Raw genomic sequence first — 10,487 nt, forward strand, 5'->3', positions numbered from 1 at the left:
AAACTTTATTTTCGTTTGAGACCAGTCTCCTCAGGTACGGAGGCTCAGCGGGTTGGAATTATTATTTCTCTGCTTCAGGGGGATCCTCAGACCTGGGCTTTTGGTTTAAAGACAGACGATCCGGCTTTATTTTCTGTAGACGCCTTTCTAAAGTCTTTAGGGCTATTGTATGACGACCCTGATAGAGAGGCATCCGCCGAGAGTCAGTTGCGTGCTCTCAGACAGGGTAGGAATCCCGCAGAGATTTATTGTACGGAGTTTCGCCGTTGGTCGAACGACTGTGGATGGAATGACCCAGCCCTGCGCAGTCAGTTTCGCCTCGGCTTATCAGAGTCTATAAAAGACAGTCTCCTTCAGTATCCCGCTCCTGAGACTCTCGATAAACTCATGGAGCTCTCTATTAAGATTGATCGTCGGCTCAGAGAGCGGAGGGCTGAAAAAGGAGCATCTGTCGGGTCAACTCCTTGTGTTTTTTCCATCCCTGTGGACATAGAGGAGCCTATGCAGATAGGTCTCTCCAAATTGTCTCCTGAAGAAAGAACCAGAAGGCAAAATTCTGGTCTTTGTTTATACTGTGGAGGTAAGGGACATTTTGCCCGTAGTTGTCCGAACAAGTCGGGAAACGTCTCGACCAAGTGAATTGTGAGGGGGTTCACTTTGGTCTGCAGCTTATCTCCTCAAATAATTCACTGTTAGTCCCAGCTAAAGTTTCCTTTGGCAGCCTCTGTTCCTCGGTCTCTGTTTTTGTGGACAGTGGAGCTGCAGGGAACTTTATGGATTTAACATGGGCCAAGACCTTAGGTATTCCTCAGTTAGCCTTGGGTAGGTGTATCACCATGCATGGTTTAGATGGGAGTCCCTTGTCCAATGGGGTTATTTCTCTCTGTACACCTCCTGTTCTACTCTCGGTAGGAGCTCTGCATTCTGAAAAAATTGAGTTTTTCCTCACCCATTGCCCAGCAGTTCCAGTGGTTCTGGGTCACCCTTGGCTGGCCTTTCATAATCCCATCATTGATTGGCAGTCGGGGGAGATCTCACAATGGGGTACCATCTGTAATAAGGAATGTATTACGCTTCCCATCAGAATAGCTGCTGCCATTCCCGCACCCATTCCTGTGGAATACCAGGATTTTGTTGATGTTTTTTCCAAGGGCAATGCGGATATTCTGCCTCCCCATAGGCCTTATGATTGTGCTATTGAGCTAATTCCTGGTGCCACTTTGCCTAAGGGAAGGTTATATGCATTGTCCGGACCTGAAACTGTGGCCATGAATGAGTATGTTAAAGAAAGCCTAGGGAAAGGATTTATCAGGCCATCTAAATCCCCTTTAAGTGCAGGCTTCTTCTTCGTAGAGAAGAAGGATGGTTCACTCAGACCCTGCATTGACTTTAGAGCCTTGAATAAAATCTCAGTAAAAAATACTTACCCTCTGCCACTGATCTCTGTCCTCTTTGATCAGCTACGTTCGGCTGTGATTTTTTCTAAGATTGACCTGAGAGGAGCATATAACCTCATCAGAATCAAGTCAGGGGATGAGTGGAAAACGGCATTCAGTACTCAGTCAGGCCACTATGAGTATCTGGTTATGCCATTCGGCCTGTCTAACGCTCCGGCAGTTTTCCAGGATCTCATTAACGATGTGCTCCGTGAATTTCTTGGAAAATTCGTTGTAGTCTACTTAGACGATATTTTGATTTATTCTGACTCTGTAGAACAACATGTTACCCAGGTGCGTCAGGTTCTAAAAAAATTACGTGAAAATCACCTATATGCCAAACTGGAGAAGTGTGAATTTCATGTCACGGAGGTATCCTTTTTAGGATACATTATTTCCCCTCGGGGATTCCGTATGGAACCAAAGAAGCTCCAAGCCATCCTTAGTTGGGCGCAACCCACCAACTTAAAAGCAATTCAGCGCTTTTTAGGGTTTGCGAACTACTATAGAAGATTTATTCACTCTTTCTCTGACCTAGTTGCTCCCATTGTGGCACTGACTAAGAAGGGAGCGGATCCTACCAATTGGTCACGTGAAGCCGAGCTATCTTTTCAGGCCTTGAAACAAGCCTTTGTCTCAGCCCCTGTCCTCAGACACCCCAACCCAGAATTGCCTTTCATTGTTGAGGTTGATGCCTCAGAGGTTGGAGTAGGGGCTATCCTATCTCAGAAGGATCCGGATTCCCTTGAATTACACCCTTGTGCCTTTATGTCCAGGAAATTCTCTTCTGCTGAATCCAACTACGATGTTGGTAACCGGGAATTGCTGGCTATTAAATGGGCTTTCGAGGAGTGGAGGCATTGGCTTGAGGGAGCGACTCATATCATTTCAGTTTTGACTGATCACAAAAATCTTCAATACATTGAATCAGCTAAACGACTGAATGCCCGGCAGGCTCGTTGGGCTTTATTTTTTACTCGTTTCAAATTCATTATCACCTCAGGCCAGGTTCCAAGAATACCAAGGCAGATGCCCTGTCACGCAGTTTTCTTCCAGTTCAAGACAACAGTCCTGTTACTCCCATACTTCCGTCTTCAGTCATTCGGGCAGGCCTCACACAGGATTTATTTACCCAGTTAAAGCTGCTTCAACATCAGGCTCCTGGAAATACTCCTGCTGGTCGTCTTTTTGTCCCTGAGTTTTTGAGAGCAACTGTTTTGACGGAGTTTCATGATAGCAAAGTTGCCGGGCATCCGGGAATCGCTAAGACTTTGGAATTAGTCTCCCGCTCAGTATGGTGGCCTGGTCTTTCCAAAGACATTAAGGAGTTTGTTTTTTCGTGTCAGGTCTGTGCACAGCATAAAGTTCCCCGTTCTTTGCCTATCGGTCAGCTTATGCCCTTGAATGTTCCTCTTAGGCCATGGTCTCATATCTCCATGGATTTTGTGGTGGACCTCCCTCTGTCAGCCGGATGCCGAGTCATATGGGTGGTAGTGGACCGTTTTAGTAAAATGGCCCATTTCATTGCTCTTCCCCGATTGCCATCTGCCCAGGGATTGGCAGTCTTGTTCCTCCGCCATGTTTTCAGACTCCATGGGTTACCCACTGATATTGTTTCCGATCGGGGTCCACAATTCATTGCACAGTTTTGGAAATCTTTTTGTGTCTCATTGAAGATGAAATTATCTTTAACGTCAGGCTACCATCCCCAAGGGCAGACTGAGCGAGTTAATCAATCACTAAAACAATATTTGCGGTTGTACTCGGCCAAACTCCAAAATGACTGGTCTGAGTTTCTTCCATTGGCGGAGTTCGCTTACAATAATGCCTGTCATTCCTCCACCAATGTGTCTCCATTTTTTGCAGTTTTTGGTTTTCACCCCAGAGCTAATTCCTTTTTTCAACATTCCTCTGTCTCCTCACTGACCTTGACCTCTCATCTTAGGCTCATTTGGAGAAAAGTGCACCTGGCTCTCAGAAAAGCGGCATTTCAGGAAAAGAGATTTTCTGACAGGCTCCGGCGGCCGTGCACTTTTAAAGTAGGAGATAGGGTGTGGTTGTCGACTCGCAACATTAAACTTCGACAAACCTCAGCCAGATTGGGTCCTAAATTTATTGGACCATTTCACATTATCAAAAAAGTCAATCCAGTTGCCTTCCGGTTACGTTTACCAAAAACTTTACGGATCGGAAACACTTTCCATTGCTCATTGCTGAAACCATATGTTTCGTCCAGTAGATTTCCTCGTAAGATATCTCAGGGGAGATCACCAATAGTTGTACAGGGTCAGCAGGAGTTCTTAGTTGAGAAGGTTCTTGATTCCAAGTTGTCCCGGGGTCGGCTTTATTTTTTGGTGCATTGGAGAGGTTATGGTCCAGAAGAAAGGTCTTGGGTCCTGGATAAGGATCTCCATGCCCCGAGGCTCAAGAGGGCATTTTTTCGAGAATTTCCTCGGAAACCTGGCTTTAGGGGTTCCTTGACCCCTCCTCAAGGGGGGGGTACTGTTAGGCGCCGGGGTCCGCTCGTCGGTGCGGCCCGGCGCCTAGCAACCAGGGACGCCGTGCGCGTTCAGCCGCCGGCTCCCTGGCAACGCTGGACGCCGGGCGCACGGAGCCGCTCAGACCCTAGCAACGGGGACGCCACGTTCGGGCCGCGTTCCCCGTTGCTGGGTCTTTTCTAATTGTATAATGGTGTGCTGGCCGTGCAGCATGCAAGCGGCACGGCATTACTTGTGATTACCCAGTCTGGCTCCTGATTGGGGAGCTCACAGTTATAAGCACCCTTTGGACTTCTCACAGACGCCGGTGATAGCTTCCTGTTTGCCTGTGTCGGTTACAGAGAGTTTCCAGTCCTGCTCAATCCGGTTGTTCCTGTCCTCAGTGATCCTGTACTCGGAAGTTGTCATCTGTTCCTGGAGTCTGACCGAGCACCTTTAACATCCTGTGGTGTTCGTGAGTCGCGGCGTAGCCGTGTGTTGCGGCTTGACCGCTTACTGTTTATTATTTTGTATCTTTGTGTTCTGGAGCTTTTGCGGAGGATTCCGCTCCCCCTGATCCACTCTGGTATCCAGCGGTGCTGGATAGGAGTTACGGATCAGTGGATCTTTGGTTGTCCTTTTCCCTGGCGGCTAGTCCGCACATACTTTTTGGTTTAGTTAGTTAGCTTGTAACCCCTGGCCTGGTTGCTTAGTCAGAGGGCCCCTTGTTATCACCCTGTCTCGGATTTCCCTTTGTCTCCCATTAAGACCTGAGGGGGCATCGGGGTTGGGCAGACATAATCCGCCCTTCGAACGCGGCTGCCATGGGCTCAAGCAACCATAGTCTCGCAGGGGATTTCTGATAACACGGGCGAGACAACGGAGTTAGGGCGCCAGGGGTTACTAGGCTCTCCTGCTCCCACAACCAGTATATCTTTCCAGTACTCAGACCTCTGCCATAAGATCTCCTCTGGTCTGGAGTACGGGAATCATAACACCTACCACCTTCTTTAGAGGTGGTCGTGCAAAATCCAAAAAGCCTGCACCCGCAGTCTCCCAGGACCAGAGACCTGCTTCAGGTTCCTAAAAGTCCTCAGCATAACGGTGGACCACGAAGCCTGGAGGACGGGCTGGTGGATGCGAGACTCAGACATTTCAGAAACGTCTGGGTGTCGTCCGGCCTGGATCCCTGGGTACAGGATATTGTGTCCCAGGGGTACAGACTGGAGCAAGAACTCCATCCTCACCGATTCTTCAAATCAGGCTTGCCAGCTTTGCTGACAGACAGGTCTATCCTACAGGAAGCCATCCTAAAATTGGAAAAGTCACAGGTCATTGTCCCAGTTCCACCTCATATGCAAAACAAGGGTTATTATTCAAACCTTTTCGTGGAACCAAAACCGGATGGTTCGGTCTGACCAATTTTGAACTTGAAATCATTGAACCCTTACCTGAGTGTGTTCAAATTCAAAATGGAGTCTTTCAGAGCAGTGATTTCAAGTCTGGAGGAGGGAGAGTTTCTGGTATCCCTGGATATCAAGGATGCATACCTCCACATTCCGATTTGGCTGCCGCACCAGGCGTATCTTAGATTTGCACTGTTAGACAGTCACTATCAATTTCAGGCACTGCCATTCGGCCTCTCCACAACACCGAGGGTGTTCACCAAGGTGATGGCAGAGATGATGGTTCTCCTCCGCAGGTAGGGGGTGAACATAATCCCATATCTGGACGATCTGCTGATAAAGGAATCATCCAGGGAAACGTTGTTGCATTCCATTGTCCTCTTGACTCGTCTGCTCAGGGAACACGGTTGGATCCTGAATCTTCCGAAATCACATTTGGAGCCTACCAGGAGGTTGTCCTTTCTGGGAATGATCCTCGACACGGAAGTGCCGAGGGTGTTTCTCCCGGAGGAGAAAGCGTTGGTGATACAAACAATGATCCGGGATGTCCTGAAGCCAGCCCGGATTTCGGTTCATCAGTGCATTCGCCTTCTGTTGAAGATGGTGGCCTCTTACGAGGCTCTACAGTACGGAAGGTTTCATGCTCGGTCCTTCCAACTGGATCTCCTGGACAAGTGGTTGGGATCTCATCTACACATGCACCAGAGAATATGTCTGTCACTGAAAGCCAGGATTTCACTCCTCTGGTGGCTGCAACTACCTCACCTTCTGGAGGGCCGCAGGTTCGGGATTTAGAACTGGATCCTTCTAACCACGGATGCAAGTCTCCGGGGCTGGGGCGCAGTCACTCGGAGGGAAACCTTCCAAGGACAGTAGTCAAGCCTGGAATACAGCCTTCCAATAAACATTGTGGAACTAAGAGCTGTCTACAACGGTCTTCTCCAAGCAGCCCATCTTCTGCGAGATCAAGCCATTCAAGTGCAGTCGGACAATGTAACGACGGTGGCTTACATAAACCGACAGGGCAGAACGAAGAAGTAACAAAAATCATCCTCTGGGCAGAAAAACACGTGTTGGCGCTGTCAGCAATCTTCATTCCGGGAGTAGACAACTAGGAAGTGGACTTCCTCAGCAGACACGATCTCCATCCAGGAGAGTGGGGACTCCATCTGGAGGTGTTCACGGAGGTAAGAGATCTTTGGGGTGTCCCTCAAATAGACATGATGGCCTCTCGTCTCAACAAGAAGCTTTGGCGGTATTATTCCAGGTCGAGGGACCCGCAAGCCGTGGAGATGGACGCCCTAGTGACTCCGTGGGTGTTCCAGTCGGTGTACGTGTTTCCTCCACTTCCACTCATTCCAAGAGTTCTAAAACTCATAAGGAGAACAAGAGTTCAAGCAATTCTCATTGCTCTGGACTGGCCAAGAAGGGCTTGGTATGCGGATCTTCTGGATCTACTGCTATAAGAGCCGAGGCTTCTTACTCTTCGGGAGGACCTGCTGCAGCAGGGGCTGTTCGCTAATCAAGGCTTACCGTGGCTACGTTTGACGGTATGGAGGTTGAACGCCAGATATTAGCTTGGAAGGGCATTCTGAACAAGGTTATTCCTACCCTGATTCAGGCTAGGAAAGGAGTAACGTCTAAACATTACCATCGTATTTGGAAAAAATATGGATCTTGGTGTGAGTCCAAGAAGTTTCCTATGGTGGAGTTTCAACTGGGACGTTTTCTCCTCTTCCTGCAAGCAGGTGTGGATTTGGGCCTGAGGTTGGGATCCGTAAAGGTTCAGATTTTGGCCCTATCCATTTTCTTCCAGAAACAGTTGGCTTCCCTCCCTGAGGTTCACACTTTTCTGAAAGGGGTTCTGCACATCCAGCCTCCCTTTATGCTGCATACAGCGCCCTGGGATCTTAACATGGTGTTACAGTTCCTCCAATTGGATTGGTTCGAACCTCTACAGGAGGTTGAGGTCAAGTTTCTCACGTGGAAGGCTGTCACTTTGTTGGCCTTAGCTTCTGCTAGACGTGTGTCGGAGTTGGGGGCTTTGTCTTGTAAGAGCCCCTACTTGATCTTCCATGAAGATAGAACTGAGCACCGGACACGTCAGCAGTTCCTTCCGAAGGTTGTGTTGGCATTTCATATCAACCAACCTTTGTGGTGCCAGTTGCTACTGACTCCTCATTTTCATCAAAGTCCTTGGATGTTGTAAGGGCTCTGAAAATCTATGTGAAGAGAACTGCTCGTCACAGAAAATCGGACTCTCTGTTTGTCCTGTATGATCCCAAGAAACTTGGGTGTCCTGCCTCAAAGCAGACGATCTCTCGCTGGATCTGGTTCAATATCCAGCATGTGTATTCTACGGCAGGATTGCCGTGTCCTACATCTGTTAAGGCCCACTCTACTCTTAAGGTGGGTTCTTTCTGGCGGCTGCCCGGGGTGTCTCGGCTTTACAGCTTTGCAGAGCGGCTACTTTGTCTGGGTCGAACACGTTTGCAAAGTTCTACACGTTCGATACTTTGGCCTCTGAGGACCTAAAGTTTGGTCAATCAGTTCTGCAGGAGCCTCCGCGCTCTCCCTCCCATTCTGGGAGCTTTTGTACATCCCCATGGTACTAATGTGGACCCCAGCATCCTCTAGGACGTAAGAGAAAATAGGATTTTAATTACCTACTGGTAAATCCTTTTCTCGTAGCCCGTAGAGGATGCTGGGCGCCCGCCCAGCGCTTCCTGATTCTGCAGCGGTTACTTAGTTCAGTACTGCTTATTTCTTGGTTAAGTACTATTTTGTTACTTGGTTAAGTAAAAACCGTTGCTGATTTTTCAAGCTGGTTAGCTTGGTTTGCCTTGTATGTGTGAGCTGGTGTGAATCTCGCCACTATCTGTGTAATATCCTTCTCTCTAAGTTGTCCGTCTCCTTGGGCACAGTTTATAGACTGAGTCTGGTAGGAGGGGCATAGAGGGAGGAGCCAGCCCACACTCTCAAACTCTTAAAGTTCCAGTGGCTCCTAGTGGACCCATCTATACCCCATGGTACTAATGTGGACCCCAGCATCCTCTACGGACTAAGAGAAAAGTATTTACCGGTAGGTAATTAAAATCCTATTTTAAAAAAACAAAAACACCATGTCGACCATTTGACCATGTCGACCAATAGTGGTTGACCTAATGACTGTCGACCTTAACATGGCCGACCAGCCAAACGGATACCAGCTTTCATAGCTCCCCAAATTAGAATATTGGACCTAATTCTAAACATAATAATAAATGATACCATGCTGAGACTTGTAGTGCCACACAGAAAAGAGAAAATGAAGGTGCACATATATGTATATATCAGTATTAGGAATGGGTTCGGAGGGTGGGGCCCACAGGGTTGGTGTGGCCCGGCTGCTTCGGGGCATCATTACTGTAATACTTAATCTAAAACTTTTTACTACCTAAACTGCTTTTCACTAATGTAACACTTTTTAACACCCTAATTACTACTTCTCACCTATATAATACTTTTAGTACTGAGCTGGTACTTCTTATTAATGTAACACCTTTTAACACGTAAACTGCTACTTCTCAATAGTTTGATGCCTTGGGCTGGATGGGTTGTGCTGGCCCGGAGGGTCCCGTGCTCTGGACTTGAACCTTAGGAATGTTAGGGACCCACCTGATGGTGGTAGGTGGGCTCATATTTTTGGGCTGAAAATTATGCTAAGAGCCTCAGTTTTATTACATGTTAAATTGCAGCGTATTATAATTGTTCTGATTGACAGTGTTTTTATTGTTTAGAGTGTGCACCTGCATTTTCTCTTTTTTTTCTGTATAGCTCCCCAATTGTCAGGAAAAAAAGTGTGTATCCAAACCAGGCAGCTTGTGGATTTAAACAGATCCTCTTTCTCATACTACATAACACTGCCATGTCATGCTCATCCTCACACTGCATGTTGCACTACAGAAACTGTATTGATATTTGAGACTTTCACCAAGAGTGGTTTATAATTAGTATGCCTTTAATATTTACAGTGCCGCAAACTGAGAATAAAGCATGTTGAAATTTTGGCATTTGTAATCAAGAGTAATGCATTGTTTTCTTTCTGCCGGTTTAGAGAAGCATTATATCCTGTTCGAGTTATAATTAATCTGCAGGCAACAATTCTTTTTTTCTTACATAATGAGATTGTTTCACAGTAGTCTGAAAATCTCCTAAAAAACATGGCTTGAGAATATCCTGTGTCTTGGTCTGTGGATTAATGGTCAGATAAATTGGGCATTAAGAGCCTGTAAACTCATAGAACAGAATGAACTCGTCAAACTCCAGCCACCAGCATTTGTTTCTTCAGCCAATCTGGGATTACATGCTTACCGAGTTTGGTGACCAAGTGAGTGGACCTTTTTTCCCAGTCTTGTTGGCATTCACTGGCTATGTGTGCTTCAGTTTTCCCTTTGCTGTTATAGATATACTGGGAGACAAATGCCAGTTTTTTTACCAATACAAAATTCAGAAGACCATGAGCCCAACAATAAGGATGATGGCCCTCTGTATCTGGAAGTGTGTGTCCAACTATGTGATCTACGTCTTTCCTACTGTACTTCTCAACTGGCTGTGGATGCCAAGTGTCTCCTTGCCAGTGGCTGCTCCTTCAGTGTGCACTCTGCTTGGAGAGGTCTTCGGCTGTCTACTTCTGTTTGACTTCCAATATTTTATATGGCACATACTGCACCATAAAAACCACTGGTTGTACAAGAAAGTGCACGCTGTCCACCACAAGTATACTGCTCCATTTTCATTGTCTAGTCAGTACCTTGGAGGCTATGAGCTTATGACTGTTGGGTTTTGGAGTAGCATTAATCCCATTCGATTAGGGTGTCACCCATTATCATCATGGACCTGTATTTTGCTTAGCATTTGGATGTCAGTGGCTGATCACATAGGCTATAATTTCCCATGGTCTCTTAATCATATCCTACCCTTTGACTTATATGGAGGGGCACTGGCTCATGATTTGCATCATCAAAAACCAGATACAAACTTTGCCCCTTATTTTGGACATTGGGACCAAATTTTTGGAACGTCTTGTTCTATAATAGACAATGCATGTAATTGAAGTCAAATTTTTCAAGATACTGCTGTCGAAACTGCAAATATTGGAGTAAAGGGAAACTGAACAGTGGATTGTA

The 10,487-nt window shown here is 46.9% G+C and overlaps 1 protein-coding gene across 1 annotated transcript; it reads left to right on the forward strand.

Annotated features, from left to right (window-relative positions):
- The first annotated feature begins 9,607 nt into the window (after positions 1 to 9,607).
- LOC134935273 (cholesterol 25-hydroxylase-like protein 1, member 1) lies at positions 9,608 to 10,487 on the forward strand. The gene has a single exon (XM_063930435.1). It carries the CDS (start codon positions 9,608 to 9,610, stop codon positions 10,412 to 10,414), a length of 807 nt encoding a protein of 268 aa, XP_063786505.1. The 3' UTR covers positions 10,415 to 10,487.

Source organism: Pseudophryne corroboree, chromosome 6 (assembly GCF_028390025.1).
Source record: "Pseudophryne corroboree isolate aPseCor3 chromosome 6, aPseCor3.hap2, whole genome shotgun sequence".
Taxonomy (NCBI): Eukaryota; Metazoa; Chordata; class Amphibia; order Anura; family Myobatrachidae; genus Pseudophryne; species Pseudophryne corroboree.

Bases quoted from the DNA above. Each gene is read 5' to 3' on its own strand.
- LOC134935273 (XM_063930435.1), top strand. From the start codon at position 9,608: ATGAACTCGTCAAACTCCAGCCACCAGCATTTGTTTCTTCAGCCAATC.